The following is a 22,972-nucleotide window of genomic DNA, read 5'->3' on the forward strand; positions in this document are numbered from 1 at the left end:
CTAAGTAAAAGAACATTTATTTTAGTCACCTTTACTTCAACTGTAGCTACAGACATGCTAATTTTTTTTAACATAAGAAGCAGACACATGAATGGTAATTATAATAATCATTAAATAGTGAATAAAAATTAAATAATCTATAAATAGATTAAAAGTCACTCAGACAACTTAAAACAAAGATGAATTTTATAACTCTTCAATTGAGAGATTAAAAACCATGACACTAGGTCAAATCAAGGATGATATGCATTAGAATCAAATAAATTATTGTCGGTGGGGAAATAAGAAAGTGTTAATTATGGATTAATCTAATAAATTTTAAATAAATAATCCAATGTAAAATAGACTTTTAAAAAACATCCTTGAATGTTTCTTGAAAGCATATAGTATTTAAAAAATGTATTCTAAATGCAACATTCAAGTCAGAGTAATGGTAAATGCTATACATTCAAGTCAGCTAAGATAAAATGGCACTTAGTGATAATTCAGTATCTCTGTAAGCATACAGGTTTCCAGTTCTGGCTAAGATTATTCTGAACTTACAAAGAGAAATAGAAAGTTGGTCTGTCTATGAAATGGATCAGACCTTCAGCTGCTTCCAGACGGCTACTGCGTTAAATTGAACAATCTATACAAAAATTCCAATGATGACATTAATCTGCATGTTCTGGATTTCCTTCACATTTTATGGAACATTGGTCCCACCGTAGCTATAATATCTGCATAGGGGGCACTCTGGCTCAACTCAATAGCCCGCTGTTTTTTTAGGGCAAGAAAGGTATAAAATTTGGCAGCAGCTTGTTTTCGGTCACTATTTCTGCAGAGAGTCATCAGACTAAACAGCTGCATTCCCGTCTTGTTGGATTCCTGGGAAAATAATTAGAAAAAAAGAAAAGGAAAAGAAAACAAGAAGATTAAAAGTAGAGTGGGCTGTGGATGCATAATCAACAACAAAAATATTGATATTTTTGAAATCCTTAAATGGAGAAATGCAAATGACTCATTAGTAAGCTTAAAAGCCATATAGGTCATTGAGCACAAGCTTGGTTCATTGAGAAAATGCATGCAAAAGAAATGAAGTATTATACAAATTTATAACATGTTATACAAATGTTAAGTCTTTTACAAAATGAATGTTATCATAAATGGCTTCCATGGAAATTGCAATTTAGACTTCCAGGGAGAGAAAAATCCACAGGACTCTGGGAGTCTCCAAATAATGAAAAGTATGAGCCTATCAGGCTTCTTTTCCTTCATGGTACTGGGGAGGGGAGGTGACAATAAAACTCTAGTGGTAAATGTAGAATTATATTTGTAACATCTCAGTGGCAAGGCAATATGACTATGTAAACATCTCCCAGTTTCTTTGCGCAGGTTAAAAAGATTTTGGATTTACCGCTGGGTAACTGTGAACCTACTAGAACAAATTGAGGTACAACAAAGTGTTTAATTATGGATGAAGATAAATGCTTTTATGAAGACTAGTACTTGGAATCAGATTCCTTGAATATAAGCATAGTTTTTTTAGTTAGAAATACTGTGGTAAACACTGGCCAGTATCCCTATAACATACTCCTTGGATAGTTGTAAAGCATTTTTAGAAATATCATATACAAGTTTTTTGCCAGTCTATAACATTTAACAAATTAGTAAGTTGAATACTTTATCATACTTCATCTCAACCAAAGGAGTGGCCCAGTGGCAGCAACCTTTCAGAGATGGCATGATAAGCCTTCATTTACTCTTTCTCTTGAGGAGACATGATGTGGATGGGTAACTTTTTCTCCTGGAAAAAAGTATAAGCTGGAGATGTGGGGTGAATCCCTTGAAAGTCTACTTGGGAGCAGTTAGACCCCTCAGTTCCACTCCAACACTTTGCTGAACCAAGAGACCCCTACTTCCATACCCTTGCAGGCTTTTTCCCCTGGAGAAGAGCACAGATAGCCTTTTCAATTTCAAGAATTCTTTTGAAAAATAGAATAAAAATAAAATAAAAATGTGCAAGATTGAACACATGTGCCTATTCTGTTCCCTCCAGAAACCCCTCTAAAATGAAGGAGGCAGGAAGTTGCCTTTGTAGAGATACCAACCATTGAAACTCTAGCCTTGGGACACCAGGCACTGTGGATGGTAGAGAACTGTTATGCCACAAACTGGGGAGGAGGAGTGGGGAATTTAAGTTCTACCCTCTAAACAGTAAGACAGTCAGCTTTTCCCTTACCAGTGTTTGATTCCCAAAACATGGGTATCATGACTAGATATCATAATCAGTAGAGTTGAAGATTAAGCTCAGGAAACTGACCATTCTGAGTAGAAAACACTTATAGAGAATGACATCTTTGTGGGGGAGGGGTGCGGGGGGGGAAGGGGCACCACCCAATTACTTCACTACAATGACCACAAGTCTACAAGCCCCAGCTATGCTTATGTAACTTCTAATCAGATTTTTGGTGTCTTACTCTTAAATAAAAACAGACAACTCAAAACATTTGAGTAAAATTTCTAACATTCAAGAGCAAAAGAGAATGCATTCAAGAGAATTGCCAAGGAAACAGATAATATAGAGAACAGAAGAAAATAACTTCTAAAAATTTAAGAAAAAACACTGCATCCATAAAAAATGCTTAGGATAATATTGAGAGAAAGCAGATCAGTGGTTTGCTTGGGGATGGGAGAGATTTAACAAGGGATTATCAAGAGATACAAGGAAAATTTGGAGGGTTGTACATATGTTCACTATCTTGATTGTGGTGATGAATTCACAGGTATATACAGATGTCAAAACTTATCTAACTGTATACTTTAAATTAGGTACAGTGTATTGTATGTTAATCATACTTCAATAAAGCTATTAAGAAACTAACTAAAGAAAAAGATTAAGATGCTATAAAATGAAAAATAATTAAAAACTAAAAACAAATGGAAAACAGAAAAGGTGAAAACAGAAATAAAATTTAATAGACCGGAACATAAAGTTAAAGAAATCTTCTAGAGAGTAGGGGAAAAATAGGATATTAATATAGGGAATAAAATATTTTTTAAAAAATTAAAGGCATAATTCAGGAGACCAAATATCTGACCCACCAGGTCCCACCTGCTAGACCAGAAAAAGAGAACAGATTAACAACAAAGAAGAAATCCAAGAAATACAAAACATTTCCTAGGACTCAAGGACATTGAACTTTCAGAATAAAGAACCCACTACAGGCTCAGCACAATAATGAAAAAAGACCCATACCAAAGCACATCATCATGAAATTTCAGGCCACTAGGGATAAAGAAAAAATATAAAAGTTTCCAGAGAGAAAATAAAGGTCACCTACAAATGATGACCAACCAAGCAGCATCTGACTTTTCAGTAACAATACAAGAAACAGAAATGTTACAAAGCCTTCGACACCTGAGAGAGATTATTTTCAAACAATGTTCAAAGACAACCAAACAAGTTAAAGGTAAAGAAAATTTCAGACTTGTGCGTAGGGTCTCTATCTCCTATGCATTCTTTATTTCAGGAAATTAAGAGAGGATGTTAACCAAAAGGAAGATCAAAGTACCAAGACATAGAGTAACTAATATAGGAAAAGACAAAGGAATTTTCACTTTATGGTAAAGGAATGTCCCAAGATAGAAACTGTGGAGTAGACCTATGAAACAACTAATCCAGATTAGAACAAGAGGATGTTGAGCTTCAGGAGGGATACCTTCAAGAAAAAAAAAAATGGAACCAATGAATTAATTGATATATTCGACCATACTAAAAGGGGTTTTATTATGTTGCTAGAGAGTTTGGAAAAAGAATTAAGGATGGGTATATAGACACTAAGCTAATAGAAAAAATGAGGTAATGATTAACTGCCCTAGCACTAAAATCCCCATAAAGTTGACAAGAAAATAAATTAATTCCACTATGAAATTTCAGTGTGAACTAATTTTTACATAGTCTTTGTCACTTAATATCTATTCTCCTCTCCTTCCATAGTAAAAGAATTATTAGCTGGGCCCAAGGTTGCTAGAGAAGGACTACATTTCCCATCTAGACGTGGCAAGGTGACTAAGTGCTGGTCAATGAAGAAAGAAAAGTGATACACACAATTACTGGGTTGTAAAGGAAACTTTGCTGCTGAATGGAATGTGGACATGGTGGATAGTCAGCCATTTTGGATCCTAAGAATAAAGAAAATGAGGTAAAGGGAAACTGAGTCTCTGACAACCTTATGAGTATAGGTGCCAAACCAGATTATACTTTTACCTGAGAGAGATATAAACTTCTATCTTTTTAAGCCATTGATATTTTGGTTCTCTGTCATAATCAAACTTGCATCAAAATTATTACAAGTATGACACTATGAGCACTGAATACTGTGCTAAAAATACACTGGTGAAGGGAGAGATGTAACTTAACTAAATTTTCATTTTCTGTTGAATGAAGTAAATAGATAAAATTTAAAGCTGAAATATCAAGGAAATAAAAACATATAATTAGAAATATGGCTATAAATATTAAAAGAAATAGCTTAATATAGTTGCTTCTTGTGAGCAGGACTTGGGGATAAGAAGAGGTAAGACAAAAGACTTCTGTGTTTCCTTTTGAGCAATATAGGATAGTACTATTATACTTCTAAAATTATATACATGTATTATTTTGATAAAAATTATTTTGATAAAAATTTAAGTTAAATTTTAAAATTATCTGTTTCACTCTTAAACTGTTAAACTGTAAAAATTTATTGACAGCCTGCTAAAAACAAGAATTGGACATAGAACAGATGTCTAGGGGCATGAGTATAGGTAAGAAGTTGATAGAACATGTAGGCACCAAAAACAAATTTCCATATTTAGCCTTGGTTATACCACTTGAAACCATTTGACTCTAGTAGAATTTAGCCTCAGCAAAAACATGATGAAAAAGTTTCATTTTTTATTAATAACTAGAAGACTGAAGTTACATTTTACTTACTTTAAAAATAAAAAATAGGGTTGATAAACCCTACCATCTTACCCGTAAACTATATAACATCTGAAGTATTCTTCGATTCCATATCTCTGTCTCAATATTTTGTTCATTTCCCAATGACTCCTGTTTGAATGATTGACAAAATATTTCACTTAAGTTTTACTGAATGTTTACTATTTGTCAGGTATAGTGTTAACTCCTGTAAGGAACACAACTATAACACTGGGTTCTGCCAAATAAGGAGCTTATAGGCTGATAATAGAACAAGACTAGCATACAGATAGAGATCAACTCTTGCAGGATTACATCTATATTCCCCAAGCTATCTTCTGATAAGGAGATTCGGAGTAAGAGATTCTGCAGTCTTTAATGGAAATGCATCCTAGACATTGGGCCCTTACTTTCAAAAGTAAAGTCAGCAAAGATTGCCACTTTTGGCTATAACTTATCCCAACCCTTGTTAATCTTAACTCGGTTAACAGGAGTAAATATAAAGCTATAGAAAAACTGCCTTGTATAGGCCTTTATTTGAACTTACTTGGTGATACAGGAGCTCTAACAATAACTGATGTTTAGTAGTTTGTGTACAATTGGGTTAGAAACCCAATTTTGGATTTTGAGGGTACCTTGTCCAAAAATGATCAACCTACTGCCTGTCATGTAATCTGAACAGATCCATTCTTTACAGTCTTTAAAACTTAGCTACCTTCAGAAACATCTCAATATTTAAAAATTGTAAAGTTCAAATCTCTGCACAGGAACTCACTCTAAGCACGTTCCAAATAACACCTTATAGGCTGAGAGCAGAAACTGGGCAGAGGAAAGGTGCCAATGAGTCTGATAAAAGAGCAGGCCTACGAAGGATTAGGGGAAGAAAAGTGACACAAATCTGACCTACTTGATAATTTTTCCTAGGCTAGCTCTGACCATGCAACCCAAAAGCATTTGTATCACCCTTATCACACAGATTCACTGTCAAGCTTTCATATATTCCTCTAGAGCCCAGCTACTTCCTAAAAGTGCTTTCAATTTTGTGGACCCCAAGATGATTTCAGAAAGCTCCAGAATATTCTGTATGACATTTTAAATTATTTGAGGCTAAGTGGACAACTGAGTCCCCATTCCCACAGCTTCCTGGTCCTACCTCTGCTGTATCCTTTCTTCCATTCCAAAGAGACAATTTGAAAATATGGTCACTATTCTGAAGAGTTTCCCAAATCCCTCTAGCTACAATTTATGCTTACTCTTTTCTGGTCTGTGTGGGATAAATAAGCTCATCCAATTATTGTTAATTTTTATTGTTAAATACAGAAAATGCTGTTTTTCAAATGTAAAAAGCAATGGTTGAACTCTTTGTTAAAGACCCATGAGACTGCAGCTTCACCTATATTGTACAACTAAACTAACCAGGAAAAGGCTCAGAAGAAATAGTCTGTGTGCTTTGCTGAAGCCTGTCCACTTGATCTATCTGGACACTCTCAGCTGAATCCATTGTGTGTAAAGCCCAGTGGATTATTAAAACAGCTGAACTTGTGCTGTGTTGTGGTTTGCTTGACCATGTATGAAAATAACCTGTGTCTATAGAGGCAAAGAGAAAGGCAAAAAGGAATCGACCCGCTTCTGGCTCAGCTGTTTAACGTTTCAGGTAAAAAGATATTCTTGTCCTAGATTATCCAGGTAATTCAGTCTGTTTTCCACATATTAAAAAACAATCTAATAGTCTTAGAACTTACCATAATGATAATTTATTTAAAAATAAAATTAATATCAGGGATTAAGTGTTTTGATATTATTTACGAAGAAACTTCTGCTAAAATTCATTACTTTCTTAAAAATGCCTTCAGCACTCTGGGACAAAAGAAGAAAATAAGACAGTAACATATATGGAGTCAGGCGAGTCAGATGTTACATCTGGCTTTGCTATTGACTTGTGGCCCTTTGAGCAGACTATTTTCTTTTTCTGATCTCTAGAAGTCTTATATAGATATGGGATAGATATAGGCCTTGAGTCATATGATGCTTTAGAAAAAAAGGCCCATATATATTTCGTTAAATGTCCTAGTCCATGCCCCTAATATAGCTATTTCTTTAGAGAGGTTTTAAGAGTAACTTTAAAAAAGTGATTCTCAATATTTTAAATCTGTGACTACCTTTGATAAGCATAAAAATCTCATACTTTCCTTTAAAATTATTTGAAGTTTCAAAATAAAGACAAAAAAAGTCAAAGCAATTCTGAATATATTTTATCAAACCACTCATACACTAATTTAAATTATAATTTTAGAAAATAACATGATAGCTCTAAAAATCAATTTTTAGGTAAATAAGGTATTAAACATTTAGGAACAAAGTTTTTAAGACCATTTCCAAGACTATGTATATATTTACCAGTTCAACTGGACAATTTTCAATTTCTTGTGCCAAGATGGCACTCAGTAAAGAGGATTCCTCAACAGCTGAGGAAACCATTTCAACAAGGTCCTGCTAAAGCAAATCAGAAAAAAAATAGGTACGTCATCACAGTAGTAGTAATCATCACAGGAACAATCCCATTTTGTTAAATGCTTTAATCCCATGAATGTTCATTTATAAAACTAATTTAAAGTACTACCCACATTCTTAAAATATTATTTCTGAAATATCCCAGATTGGCAGCCCAACTTAAAAATTCCTGTTTTCCATATGCCTCCTACGAATGAAGAACTTGCATACTCCATCTCCCCTTGCTTCCTATCCTTGTCCCTCCTATTTCTCTTGCCACTGCAGATCTCTTATCAAAAGTCTCTGCTGCTGTTTAGCTGAGGCTACTTTCCTTTGAAAAATTTATCTAGCCCCAGTCCTCTACCTCTATTCTCATGCCAGTACCAGGTGGCAGAGGAAGATCTACAAACTGAGGGAGAATGAGGGAAGATATATTAATATCCCTACCCAGGGCCATGACAGGATTCTTGCCACCACTGCTAGAGCTGTCACTGGCAAAAGGGAAGAAAAACTATAAGTGGAAGGAGAGTGAAGACACAAAGGAAGAAGGAAAAAGAGAAAGCCAGGAATTCTCCATTCCCTATCGTGTCCCCTTTTCATTGCTATAGAAGCTGTCGGCCCCTTTTTCATCTTTAACCGGTTGCCAAGCTTCATTCCCCAGCTGTCATCTATGATCCTGATTAACTTAGGAGCTTCCTACGACATAGTTTACTTGATTTTTCACTTCAGCTTTTTAAAATTTTAGTGATTATAAGAGGTCACATTTTATTCTTTAATATACATATTTGTGGAGACTTATTATGTTTTTCTATTTTAATTTCTGACTATTCTACATTTTAGATACTCTCTATTTTGTAGTTACTTTACATAAAAATTCTGTTTTATGAAGATTTGAAAATTATTAATCAGAATCGATATTTCTTTGTACCTTCAAACTAACTGAGCTCCCTTTCCTGACTATATTTCACATCTGTTCATCATTTTTGGAAGCAGAATAAGAATGAAATTGAAGGTTAAAGCATAAGTGTAGGATTAAGGAGTAAAAGGTTCAGAAGAACCAATGAATCAATCTCTTTCCTTCACTTCAAGTACTCGGGAAAATCTATTTTATTAATATGTTAAAAAGTCATGAACTAAACCAGATTGCCTAATCAGAATTTTCAGTGGGTGTGCCCAAGTCCAAATAAGGAAGAGTAGTATTGGCAACCCAATATCTTAATATCTGGTATGCTGTCAAATATTTAGTAAAACACATTCTCTTTTAATGCATTATGAAATTGCCTTTCTTTCCCAGGGCATTCAGTTTCATTGTGGATTGACTTTGAATTCCCTGAGTGGTTATCAAAGAACAGTGATGATGGAACAGACCAGGAAAGCACTGGTTTATTTTTATCCGGTGTGACTACAATACTTACAATTGTACATTCAATAAACTGATGACTGATAAAATATTTTAAAGTACATTGTTTCCAAATGAATGTTTCTTGAATAACTATATTTTTCAAATAAAAATTGTCTTCAAATAAAAAATTTTTTAAATTTATTTTGGTCTTGGATCTTTAGATAATTTTTCAGATTCAAGGCTAAGGTAACTGGTGGATCTAAAACATATTACTCTTAGAGGTAGAAATGATGAATTAATGATCAGAGATAAAACATAGGTGTATTGTCTAGAATTCTAAAAGATTCCATGACATATTGAATGAGGGACTAGTAGGATTCTCAGCATATAACCAGAATCAAGTACAATCATTTATTTAATGTACCATGCAAAATACTATTTCAGGATGAAACTACTTATCTTGTGATTTACGATCCTAAACTTCAAGAAAATACTGTTCAGCAGATGCAAATCATGTTATATTCTGTAGTACTGCTACTTACTAAGTAAACTATAGGATAATAGATGAAATGTAAACTATAAATGTAAGAAGACATACCAGAGTCTCTATGTTCCTTCACTATATCTGTGTCAGAAAAATAATAATATTTTATGATTCTCTGGTTAACTTACCTCAGAGTTAATGTTTTTATTGGTAGCCTCATGAGAACTACAATTAGATCCACCAATCACATCCTTCCAAGTTTTGGGTTGACTTAAATCTTGCTGAAAATTTGGCTCTTCCATCTTGGAGGCCTCTGAATTATCAAGGAAGTAAACAAGATTTCACCAAAATATCTTTCAAACTTAAATTGCAATATGATTGTTACAAAAGAAAACTTTTGACATTCCATTGAAATTAAGCAAAGGGTACATAAGCTCTTTATGGCTCCGAAGTCTGACATTTACCTTCTCTTTCACATAAGCCTCTTTATCACTTCGACGCCCTATCCTCCATCAACTACTCTCTTGGCACTCATCCTCATACATTCACTCACAAGACAAAATGGATAGTTCAAGCCCATCTTGGTATATTGTTCAGCACATTTTAATGATTTTAAGAAGAAAGCAGAGTTTCACTCACCACATAAGTTCGTTTTTATTATTCCTTTATATTAGCCACAATAATAATCAGCAACATTAACATTCCATGTATCCTCTGGGTGTTTGGAAATTTTTATGTCTCAAGTTAATTGTATTATTTAAATGCTAGTTTTATCACTAGGTGACTTTTCATGTTAGTTGTCTTAAAAGTGAAACATTATCCTACTAAATATAAAAATTTTCTTCGTTAGTGTGTAAGTATTATCTTTGGGGGTGGGGGAGGTGAGAAAGAGTAAGATTAAGATTAGTATGCATAGTATATATACTTCATCTTTTTATGTAGCTTTTTGGACAAAAATTAATCTGCAAAGCAGAAAAATACAATGCTGATGTAACAATTTTTTTTTTAAGTTCAAATATGCTTCTAGAGACAGCATTTATACTTAGGAATACAGAATTGGATCCCATCTTCATTTTGAAATGTAAAATGAAATTTCTGTTTCTACAACATTACCCTCAACATCAACAGAATTAGGATGCCTCACCTACTATGTTTCTGCTTCCAATTTCTTCCCTTACTGACTCCTTCTGTATCGCTTTTCTTCCAAGTTTAAAGCCAGAGGACAGAAAGCATTTTGTAAACAACTGTAAAAATATACATTTTTGTTTCTCATTTTTGTACAAGTAAAGCAATTCAATAAAATACAAGCAACCATATGCTAAAAAGTCAAAATTATAATTCATGTATACACATCCAGCAAGTTAACTCAAAATAAGGAGGTATTTTTTCACAAGTTAAATTCTGCTGTATAAGTGTAAATATGCATTTATTTATTTATAAACAAACATTGTACCCATGTAAAAGGATGGAAAGTATTACCACTTTCAGTTCAGTATGAATCAAATCCTGGGCAGCAGTCGACAGAAGTGTATCCACTCCTCCCCTCTTTTTCCACATCATCAGTCTTTGGGTAGGGGGTGCAAGTTCCAAAACTGTGAGTGTGTCATTAAATGAAGTAAGTTGTTTATGCATAATTTTGCTACTGATCTCCTTGACTGGATCTATGAGCAACTTCCTCTTTTTGCCTTTCTTTTTCCAAGCAATGTCTAAATATAAGAAATAGGCACAAAAGTTATTGGTTGTACAGCTCTATAAAATGGTATTCTAGGTACTGCACATCTAAGAAATGTCTACCACAATACAACCTACAGATTTGTATAGGAAAGAAAATCCTCTTCTTCCTACTGAAAATTATGCTTTACAAAGCTTTTGTACAGCTAGAGTGTCTAAGCAGTTGACACATTTTGTAAGGTGTTCCTCAAAGATGCCGAGGAAGGAATCTGTTCACCTACTCAGTGGACAACTGAGCAAATGTGGAGCAGAGGATATATTGATCAGCAAGTCACTCAAGTCTGAGGTCTCTTAAAATATCTACATAACAGCCTAACTTTTTGAAACACTAATTTGTATTTGTCCAGTGTATTTTTCCCTCCCCCACTAAAATTCATGCACAAAGTCCAAGTGGGTAGCTAGGCCCATGATATTTCATTCTTATAGGTAATTTTACCAGTTTGAAAGCAGAAGTCAAGCTTTTCCTTAGTAAAGATGCAAAAGGGAAGGAAGCATTAGATTTCCCAGAATGGGTAAAGATCTGTGATCAGATGGAGCCTGAAGGAACAGGAAACTGATTGCTGATGTGCTGCAGTAAAATCCTGGGAACATAACAAGATCCCAGGAGGGTGGGCTGTGTAATGACCCCAGAGGCTATGTAGGCTGGGACAGTGGGTACCACAAACTGGTGTGGCTGATGACCAGAGGTTCCCTTTCACCTGTTACACACCTCCCCTCAATTTTGATATTAATGGATTAGGGCAGATAAAAGAGCTATGCAGACTAAAATTCTTGCTGGCCGAGTGGAAGAGAGGCTCAGAGTTGAATTTAGTAAAGAAAAAAAATGGAATCCCTTATTTCTTGCAAGTCCGAGTTTATAAACTAAGATCCCTATCAATTATACTACTTAAAACTAGGATGTTCTTAAAAGGTCTAGTTATATATTAGATTCATATTTATTGTTTATTCCTAAAAACATGATTGAGGTTAAACATTAGAGGAGATAGTTTCTCTCTTCTGAAACTTTTATTCCTATTTTATATTCATTTGCATGTTTATTTATTTCTTGATCAGACTGTAAGATTCTTAAAAGCAGGAACTATGTCTTCTTCATCTCTGTTCCCAATACAGAGTAATGGCTCAATAAATACTGGAATTGAACTCAGTCTTAAATTTTCCAGATTTCCAAACTGGAAATATTGTTTGACCAGGACTAAATATAATGAAAGGATCATCTCAAATTTACATCACACTCTTTCTCTATTATCTGACAAGTGTTATTATTAGATCGACTACCTCCTATTATATTTCATAGATTATACAAATATCTAACAGTAAATAAGATAGTAGGTGTCAAAAATAAAAATAAATACATGAATGACTGACCTGAAGCATCAATTGGATCAAGGGTAAATCTTTCCTCTTCATTTGATAATGCGGTTGCATCTATTTTTTCATTTTCAGGTAGACATATACACTCCGAATTTTCTGGTTCTACTAAACACCACCACCATAAAAGGAATTATTTTTTAAAAAATAGTTATGTTACAAGCTAGAGGACTATATGAGAATTAAAGTAAAAGATAAACTAATTGAAGATTTATATATTGCTAACTAAAGCCACATCTGGATTCTTAGAATTATGTATTTAATAGAATTGAGGAGATTCAGATATTATATGATCTGGGACCCAAAGTGTTTAGGTGAGTTGAATATCATCACTCTCTTTTGCATATGTGACATATGAGGCTGGACTTAGATGTGACTGTAGTCACAGCAAAAGTGAAAACAGTGGTACCAACCATAATAAATGACTGACATAAATTTGATTACATGTTTGCTAAAATATTTTTTTAATATTTTTAATCTGTTAAACCTTTTAATTATTAGTTGACCCATAAAGAACCATAACTAAATTGTTATTGCCTATCTCTATTCATCTTTTAAAGCTCCACTATTGTGTTAGAAAGCAATGTAACATCAAAAAGAATGAAAAATCAAAATGGGGCTAATTGTACTTTTAATTCTTAAAATAGACTAAAAGACCTCAAATCATTTGAGGTACCTTCACATGAATTTCAAGTAGAAAATATCCCCCCCATCTATAATTTCTCTCAAGTTGTATATAGATTGTCAAACCATATTACTATTAATAATTAAAAGCCATATTAATGTCAAACATTAATGATTTTTTAATGTAACATATATTAATTTAATGATTCAAAAGAACTGTATTTTAGCAGAGTATTTAAATGTGCTCTCATACCAAATAAACCCATGCCTGGTTAAATAACCATTATAGTACCTTTCTCAGAACCCAGTTTTCTACTCTACATTGTCTAGAGTCAGATTAAGAGAGTTTAAGAAACAATGTTTTTTACTACTTTTTGCTATAGTACACTGCTATTTAAACTCAGAAGTTCTGAGGCTTAATTTGAATATTAGCATCTGTTCACTTTCTACACAAAGGAAAATTTCAACATACCCATTTTAATATCAGGAGGCTCAGGAGGCAGGGAAATTTCTCTGTTCAATTGCATGTCTTCTAATTCTAACAGGATATTCTCATCATGTTGCAATAGATTGTCTTTAAAAACACAATATTTTTGTCATACAGAGTTGAACCTATCATTTGTTCACTAAAATTTTATTGACATTATTGTATGCAAGGAATTGTGAATGGATGCAAAAATGAATGAACCTTAAGTACTTAAATTTGATCGCTTACAGAGACTATCACATTTCATGCAGGATGACATAGAATTTTATATATTTCCTTTCCTTTATTAAAAATCTATTTTAGGTGTTTGAGTTCAAGAAATATTTACTAAACTTATGTCAAGATAGTAGCCTTGTTACAAAGCTGCCTGAATTGTCTACTCTATTTCAATTATTATTTTATAATATCATAATATAAAAACAAAATAATATAAAATGCTGGCAGATCCTTTAGAATAGTTTTCCCACAATTTGTTAAAGAAAACAATGTTTTTTAGTATATTTTGTGAGGAATATACTAACTTACTCTTTCCCCTCTAAAATTAGGAATTTTTAAAAATAAAAACAAGCAGTATTTCACAACCTTTATGGAAAATGTGTTTAAACAGTTGGCTACTTACTTAAATCTAGCCTAAAAGTTTAAATATACCATATACTTTGAAAACTTGTATAAAAAATGTGTTGGTTTATAAGACATCGAAGCATATCTGAAATTTTAGTTTGATCTAATAAATCCACTAATACACTACAGTAATTTGATAAAATAAATATACAATTTCTATAGACCCAGACAGCATACCAATCATTTCTCCTGCAGCCCCCTCATCTCCAAATCCATCTCCACTGTCATAGAAGAGAGTTTTTTCTCCAATGACACTTTCAGAACTATGTTCAACTAAAGGACCACTGGAATTCAGCAATATGTTGTCATCAAAGAAGCTGTGTCTTCTGAGAATTTCAGATTCCTCCCCTAAATAAATATATATCATTAATCCTGAATTAGTCAAGGAAACATAGAATTTTAGGGTTAGAAAGAAATTCAGATATCATCTTTTATAGCCTCCCTCATCTTACCGATAAGAAAAATGAGAGCTAATAAACTTATTTGAATTATTAAACTAAAGTCGCTTAATCAGTGGAGGTTGGATTTGTAGTCTAATGCTTTTTCCCAAATACTAATACTAATACTAATACTAATACTAATACTAATACTAATACTAATACTACCAAAACATTAGAATAGAGATTTTAGTTGTGGTACATTTTAATAATTTCCCAGAAGGTTATTATTGGCAGTGGGAGGTAGGTCATGTTCAGCTTGATCAAGTATTATTTCATATTATTTTAAGGATAATTGCTTGTGTAATTTATCCATAATGGGAGTTCATAAAATAATGAGTATATCTGCCATCTTAGGAATGGAAAGGTAGGTAAAATATTAAAGAATGGGCTTAAAACATTCATTCAATAAATGTTTATTGAATAACTGGGTATTAGTCAATATGGTAGGGGTTAGAGATACAGCAGTAAAAAAAGATAAAAACTGGTCAGCTAACATTAACTGAGTGCTTATTATGTGGATTATAGAAGATACTATTATACAGACAAGGAAATACATCTACAAAAAGGTTTTGTACACAGTCATCTAATAAATGACAAGAGCCAGGATCTGAACCCAGGAGAGAGAGTGGTAATATAATTATTAGAATTCTGACTGGTAAAATATTTTGCCAAATGGAGAAATGGGAGAAAAATCCTAAGACACTGACAGCAGCAGATAAAATAAACTTCCTGCTTCAAACTGGTCTGCTTTCAGATTGGCACTCAACAAATTCATGTTCTTTCCTTTCCTTGGGTTTGAATCTCTAGGTCCAGTAGTCTGAAACTTCGAAGGGTCAGAGACTGATCTTCTATTCCCGCCCTTTAACAACCCATATTAGTGCTAGTCAGTAAAGAAAGTCATGAAGTATTATTCATACTGAAAATTCTTCTATAGACACACATCTTCTAGAAAGTAAGAGTTGAAAAGGCAACCTTCATTGCGCTGGACTAAAGATTTGCTCAATAGGAAAGACTGACTTTTTGAAAAAGAACTAAAGATATGTTCACATCTTCTAGGTGCAGCTTCATAGCTCCCAAAAGAAAAATCATCCTTGGTCAATAAGATAATAACATTTATGAATAGACACTGTATTCTAAGCACTGAGCATCACAAGAACCCGAGCTCACACACACACAAAAATTAATGAAATAATCACTGTCTTCAATCTTATATGGTAATCCAGAATAGGATGAATTAATATTAAGCATTTCTTAGAGGACACGAGATTTGAGTTTGTTTTTGAAGGAGAGAAAAAAATTACTTACTGATGGGAAGGATTAAAGGAGGGAATAAGGGAAATAACCCTGTTGTTGCTAATTTTACAGATAGGGCATTAAGGCTTAGAAAAATTAGATAATTTGCTCAAAATCACATAGGAAGTCAATAGAGAAAACCCAGATTCAAATCCAGGTCTGTTGGTCTACTAAGAACTTGTTCTTCCTACATATAATAAAAAAAGGCAAGGACAAAATTATTGGGGGTTACATTTGTATATTGAAAAATTCATTCTGAAGATATTTCTACTGACAAAGCAATAGCTATTTCTATTGGCATTGTTTCAATAAAAAATGCAAATATAACTGATTGTGAAATGTAATTTTAATTTCTCAAATATCCTCACCAAAACTCCCAGCTTGGAAAAGTAGATCATTGCCATAATCTTCTTTAAGTGTGATTTCTTCTGGTCTGCTTTGGTTCTGAGTAAATTGTTCTGAAACATCAATAGCACTATGGAGAAATATAAGATTGGGGAAAACTTGTGAACAGAACACAATGATTTTATAGTATACTCCAATAAAACAACAATAACAAAATAGGTTTTATTATAAGAATAAAGGAAATTTTTACTTTTTCAATAGAATTGTTTCTCTTCTTCCTCCTCTTCCTCTTCTTCTCTCTTCCTTCCTCCCCGCCACACCCCACCACTCTCTCACTCTCTCTTAAATCTATACTCATTCCCTTGGGGATCTCTTATGCCTCATGGTTGAAGTTCTATCTGTATACTGACAACTCCCAAATTTATACATCCCACCCAGACCCAGATATTCAACTACCTACTTAACTCCCCTTGGATGTATAACAGTTATCTCAAAACTTATATCCAAAACCTAATTTACTTCCTTCACCCTGCCACTCTTAAACCTGTTATTCCCTAGTTATCCTAATATCATTAAGTGGTAACTCCATTTTCACGGCAAAAATCATATAGTCATCCTTCACTCCTCTCTCTTAAAGCTATATAAAATCTGCAAATTCTGTTGGCTTTGCCTTCAAAATATATCCATAATTTGACTGCTACCACCTCAATAAAATGAAGGCTGAGAATTATGGACACTATCTTTCCTCACCTGCACTTCTTACTGTAATAATCTTCTCACAGGCTCTCTGCTTCTTCCCTTTCCCCTTCATAATAAGTAGCCAGGGAAAGCACATGGAAATCAAATCAAATCTAGTCACTCTCCTGATCAACACTTTCCTGTGCTCCCTGAGTAAAATAAAAGTCCTTATTGTAGCCTCCAACACCTTATATCGTCTGCATCCCCAGCTACCTCTCTGATCTAGGACCCACATTTATTCCATACCAGTCTTACTTGCCTCCTTGTTATTCCTTGAAAATGTCCAGTGTGCTCTGCTTTAGGGCCTTTCTACCTGCTCTACCTGGAACATTCTTCCCCACATTACTGAGTGATTCATTCCTTCATCTCTTTCAGGTTTCTGTTTGGAACTTATTAGAAAAGTCTTTCTTGACCATTCTACCATTTATTTTATTTTCTGTCTACTCCATCTGTTTATTGTCTGTCTAGTCCAACTAAAATGTAAGATTCATGAGGCCAGGAGCTGTGTTTTATTCATTGGCATATGGAAGGCATCCAAAAAATATTTAGTGAATGAATAAATGCATATACTGTCAAAACTGTAAACTACATTCAGCAAATATGATACATTTTTGGTGCTATATTTTGAAATTTCACACTAAATTTAAGCTTTTGTCAACTACATGTTTACTTTGGTTGTTAAGCACATCCATTTGTGTTCATAGAATCTGAAGGTGAAAATATCAAGAAAATCAAACGAAAGGAAAATAAAATAATTTACTTCACATTCTGGGTGTCAAAATCATGAAATTCTTCTGGCAGTGTGATAGCACTGTAAGCTGCTTCAAAATTCTCTTTTGGAAGGTCAACTAGTCCTGAAAAGAATAAAAAACCATATCCAGTAAGCAATGATGCTATAAAAAATAAGAAATTCCCAATTAAATCTTTCATTTGAGACTTTCTCTCACGGGACTACTGCTTAGCCTTCGAACTGGTTTCTCTGTATCCACTCCTGCCACTCCTCAGTCCATTCTCCACAAAGCAGCCAGTGATATTTTAAATACAAAATCAGATCAGATCACTCCCATGCTTAAAATGATTCAGTGACTTCCCCAGTATATTTAAATAAAATCCCAATTTCTAATCAGGGTCTCTGCAGTCCTACAAACCTATTGGCATCATCTAATGACACTCTCTCCCTCACTCACTATACTCCAGCCACACTGGCCTTTTTGTTTCCCAAACAAGTCAAGCACTTTTCTACCTCAAGACCTTTGCTCTTGCAGTTCCCTCTGCCCAGAATGCTATTCCCTCAGGGACTTTTCACATGGCTGGGTATTTCTCATTCTTCAAGTTTGAGCTTAAATTCTGTCCTCTCAGAAAGGTTTTTCCTGACTAGCCTAACTAAAATAAATTTTGCTGTTCTTTTCTGTTATAGTCCTCTCTATATTCTTTCATAGCATAATCATGATCTATAATTATTGTAATAATTTTAAAAACCTTTTTCCTTATCTGATTTCCTCACCAGACTAAAAGGGACCTTATTTGTCTTGTTTGTTCTTACATCCCAGAACCTTATGTAGTGTTTCACAAAAAACGTGGGGTCAGTAAATATTTGTGAATATATAAATTAAACAATGAACAAATGAACCATATTTGATATCGTAAATCTACCTAGAGATTCCACAAATATTTTAAATAAAGAAAAAACTCTTTCAACCTCAATTCAACAAATATTAACTGGGGGAAGAGTATGTGCAAGGCACTGAGAAAAGTACAATAAGAAGTTCAAAAAATAAATATGACAAAGATGTTGCCTTTAGGAGACTGCTGACTAGAGCGAGAGGCAAAGCATATACCTAAATAACCATAATACGAGATGGAAAATGATGAATGTCTTAAAATTAAAATTTGAAGGCATTTTATCTATGATATATGTAAGCCTCTAGCACTTTCAAATGCCTAAAGATGTTCTATAATATTTCATAAATAGCATGCTACTTAGAGTCTTGAGAATTCTGAAAACAATAACTGATTGGTATCTGGGTATTGTCAATCACACTATTTCTAAGTGATCTCAAAAAGATAAAAATAGATATGGCAAACTAAATGACCCATTAAAACTGAATATTAGAATTTCTTATACAAATTTGGTAGCTTTAAGTATGTTTCTTATGCAAATACACAGAAACTACAAGTTTTTGAAAGCATAACTTTTTCCTACAAACCTGGAAAAGAACAAGTAAAAGAATATAATTTTTCCTTAACCATGGAAAATTAGATTCAGTCAAAAGAAAGTTACATTCATTATACTCACCCTCGAATTATGGATTGCTGCCAATTTAAAAAGTTCACCCAAAACAAAAATGCAAAAAGGAACCAAGGTAGTAACACAAAGCAATATTGCATACCTGGGCGAAATGTCATCTTCATTTTAAGCAATGCTTCACTGCAATCTGCCAAAAGATATTTTGCCTTCCTATTATAGATTCGAACAACTCCTAAAAGAAGGTGTCCTGAAGTTCGAAGTGCAATTTTCACCTTTCAATAATTTAAAAAGTATTAGAATAAAAATTAGATTCATAAACTCTGTTCTTTGAAAATTACAAAATAATAAGAATTTCTTCTCTTTAAAAAACAGACATTTTGCAAACAGAGACTCATGGACATGGACAATCGACTAATGGTTACCAGCGGAGAGGGGAGAGGGAGAAAAAAATTAAATGTTAAAAATAAATAAATAAATAAATAAATAAATAAATAAATAAATAAATAAATAGATTTTTTTTAAAAAAGCAGACATTTTGTAGTCTTATTTAAAGTAAATAGAAACATAAGTAAATAGAAACAAAGTAAATAGAAACAAAGTAAATAGAAACATAAGTTAACTATTTTACATGGTGAGGTAAAAGTTAAGTGATTTAACTTAATAAGAAACATAAGTTAACTATTTTACATGGTGAGGTAAAAGTTAAGTGATTTAACTTAACTTTTACCTCACCATGTAAAATAGTTAACTTATGTTTCTTATTCAGTGAAGATAATCTAATGTTGAATTTGGGTGAAGTCTGCTATTATTGGTTTCATAGGAAGAATATAAACTACAGTCAGGTAGACCTGGACTCAAGCCTTGTTCAGTTGCTGAGTCATTTAACCTTCCTGAAGTTTAATCAATTAATAATCGCTACAATTTATTATATACTTATTTTGTGTCAGGCATTGTCCTAGGGACTTTTGATACATTAAATTAATTTTGACAGCAACCTCTACTTACAGAAGAAAAAAGAGACTCATATAGGCCCAAAGTAACACAACTATTAAGTGATTGAGCAGGAATTAAATTTGACCAAAAGTTCATACTCTTAATTAAGCCTATTTCATAGGATTGTTGTGAAGATTAAATAAACTAATGAACATAAAGTCTAGTCCAGTGCCTGAAACATAGTAGGTTTTCAATTATAATTCATCCTCTCTCAAGCAGAAAAATACTTAGCCTATAAAAATATTAAAATATTTTAATATAAATCTTAATAGCTTGTTACAGTTTTCATAATGAACATAGTACTGTATTGTTTATCAAGTGTTTTCATATATATTTTGATTTATACTCAATTCTCCTTTCTACTCTCCCCATTCATTCACTCATTATTTTTCTAAGAAATACTTATTTGGTAATTACTATGTATAGAATATTTTGTTAGGAAATATAAAGGATTACAAAATATGTATAAAACATGCCATTTATCCTTCAGGGTCCAATCTATTTATGATAAACATATAAAACAATTACCAACAAAAACCAATACGTGTATATGCTCAGGCAATAAATGGTATGGGAATTAAAAGTGAGACCATTTGAGAAGTAAAACTTCCTTGGAAATGTATTTCATGATGTAATGTATTTTAATTCCTTTTCTTTCCACAAGTCATGGCAAATACATACTATAATTTTAATAACATACCTTAGGTGAAATAATTTTTTCAATGGTTATCTCTAGATTACATTCAAATACATGGGCCTTCGTGAGTTTCTTCTCCCAGTGAGCTGCAAGCCAGATTTTGGCCAATGGCCCTCGCTTACTCATAAGCACATGTGTGTAGAACATGTTGCCTGTATTCCTTAGTTGTATTTAACGAACTAGAGAGAACTTTAAAAGATATTTAAAATTTGATTACAAAAACTTTTTAGTGTTATTTTATAACACTAAAAACATTCTTCATTCATTCTATAAAAATAACACTCAGATTATCTTCTAATTCAATGTATTAGTCAATTCGAATTATTTTCTTATACAGAAGAAACCCTTATTTAAAATGCAAAATGATAAACTAATAATAGAGACCTATTAGATTGTGAACCATACCTGGTTTAAATGTATCCTGATCACTAATCACTTTTTACATTTACTTATTTTATCCTATAAAAGGTTTGCGTTCTCTAATCAATACAGTCAAATAAATAGAGGAAAAAAACCTGGGAAAAATAGGAGCTGGAAATGGAAAAAAACAATACAATAGGAAAAAGTGGACAAAACTAAGAAAAATAAACACAAGTCATTTCTTTTCTAAAACTTAAGAATTTAAGAAGTGTTAGATCATTGATTTATATCAGATGTTGAATTTCTTTGTCCTCTTCAAGATGTTCTGATTTATCAACAATATATTAATTTTTGAAATAAAAATAATATAACTCCAAAGGACCATAAAGTGGAAAAAATAAGAAAACAAGAAACTATAGGGAAAAAATCAGAAGAAAGGAAACAAGAATTAAATTAAAATGTTTTGAAATAAGAGTGGTAAAAGAAAACCACTTAAAATAAAAAGAATTTATGCACATTTCTACAAATTATACTAGTCTCAATAATATCATAAGCCTCCATTATTAAGCAAAGGGATGTTATAATAGTGTGGCTGACTTTCTAAAGAATATAATTATTGCTCACATATAAGTAATCTTAAGCTGCCACTATAAAAGCTTCTTTCTTGTTCTTTTCTACTCAAAGTTCTGAGAAAAGAGCAAATTGAGCCAAAATGAACACAAAAACAAAATCGGCCACAAAATTAACAATTTAGCTTAACTTTGATCAATGCCCATTTCCACCCCAAGTATAAAATCATTGGGCCCCAAAGAAAAATTATGCAATTTACCAAACCACATTACGCAATGGAACAGCTAGAGATTTTAATGTTTATAGTTTGTGTCTGTCTTGGTCCCACTTTCTCCCTTTCTAGTCTGTGTGTTTGGTATCTTGGAATAAATTCCAATTTGTCTTTTAAAATTGCTCCCGGTTGTATAATTATTAATGTACTTTAAGAACAAAATACAACCCTGTGGTTTAATATTCCTGAGACACTGATTTTCCTGAGCACATATTCCCACCTCCACCTCACGTCCCCCAAATCCTCCCCCCAAAACCCCAAAAGTCCCGAGGGTGATTTTTAGGTTGAATTTACTCCGTGCAAAGTAAAGCGAACGAACGCTAATGCATGGACCTAGGCCCCAGGGAAGTGGGGTAAGGGCGGTGGGCGAATGGCATCCGGGGCGGAGGACGGGGCGAAGGCGGACTAGGCCGGGATGCTCGGGGAGAGAGCCTGGGGAGAGCGACGAGGGCGAGCTCCTTTGCGGGAGCAAACAGGGGTGAGAGGCGAGGAGCAGAAAGGTGCGGGGGAGGGGTGTGTCCGGGATTGTGAGGAGACTCGGACACCAAGCGCAGGGACGCCAAGACCTCCCTCCACAGACGACTCCTCAGCGTTCAAGGCCGGGTGCTCAGTGAGGGAAACTGAGGCCAGAGGGGGACCACAGCGTGGGGGAGACCACGGGCCGCGCGTCCAGCCCACGAAGGGCTGCGGGTGGCGGCGTTTCTCCCTCAGGCAGGGGCTTTGTGGCTCGTGCGGGTGAGGGGCCCAGCGGGGCGCGTGCGGGTGCGGGGGGCCTCGGCCCCCGTCACTCTGCCTGCTTTCAGCTCCCGGGTTCCGCCCGGCCCCTCGGGCTGTGCCCTACTTTCTGCGTCGTATCTAATGAACGGTGCGCCGGAGAAGGGTCTGCGAAGAGGAGTGTCCAGGTTAGCGCGTCGTGTTCGAGGCG

The 22,972-nt window shown here is 33.9% G+C and overlaps 1 protein-coding gene across 4 annotated transcripts; it reads right to left on the minus strand.

The window, feature by feature from the left end:
- On the minus strand, positions 1 to 22,972 carry RAD21L1 (RAD21 cohesin complex component like 1). 4 transcript variants are annotated; one of them, XM_039863942.1, is made up of 14 exons: positions 22,889 to 22,972; positions 20,850 to 21,035; positions 19,299 to 19,428; positions 17,669 to 17,762; positions 16,194 to 16,300; positions 14,270 to 14,440; positions 13,457 to 13,558; positions 12,358 to 12,465; positions 10,741 to 10,967; positions 10,406 to 10,505; positions 9,450 to 9,574; positions 7,343 to 7,438; positions 5,000 to 5,077; positions 1 to 867 (listed from the first exon to the last, which is right to left on the minus strand). In XM_039863942.1, exons 2-14 carry the CDS (start codon positions 20,991 to 20,993, stop codon positions 679 to 681), a joined length of 1,671 nt encoding a protein of 556 aa, XP_039719876.1. In that variant the 5' UTR covers positions 20,994 to 21,035; positions 22,889 to 22,972; the 3' UTR covers positions 1 to 678. The 4 variants fall into 4 exon arrangements, with proteins under 4 accessions (XP_039719876.1, XP_039719875.1, XP_039719874.1 ...); XM_039863941.1 differs by having other exon boundaries at positions 7,343 to 7,435; positions 12,358 to 12,468; XM_039863940.1 differs by having other exon boundaries at positions 12,358 to 12,468.

This window comes from Pteropus medius, unplaced genomic scaffold (genome assembly GCF_902729225.1).
Source record: "Pteropus medius unplaced genomic scaffold, Ma_sr-lr_union100, whole genome shotgun sequence".
Lineage (NCBI taxonomy): Eukaryota > Metazoa > Chordata > Mammalia > Chiroptera > Pteropodidae > Pteropus > Pteropus medius.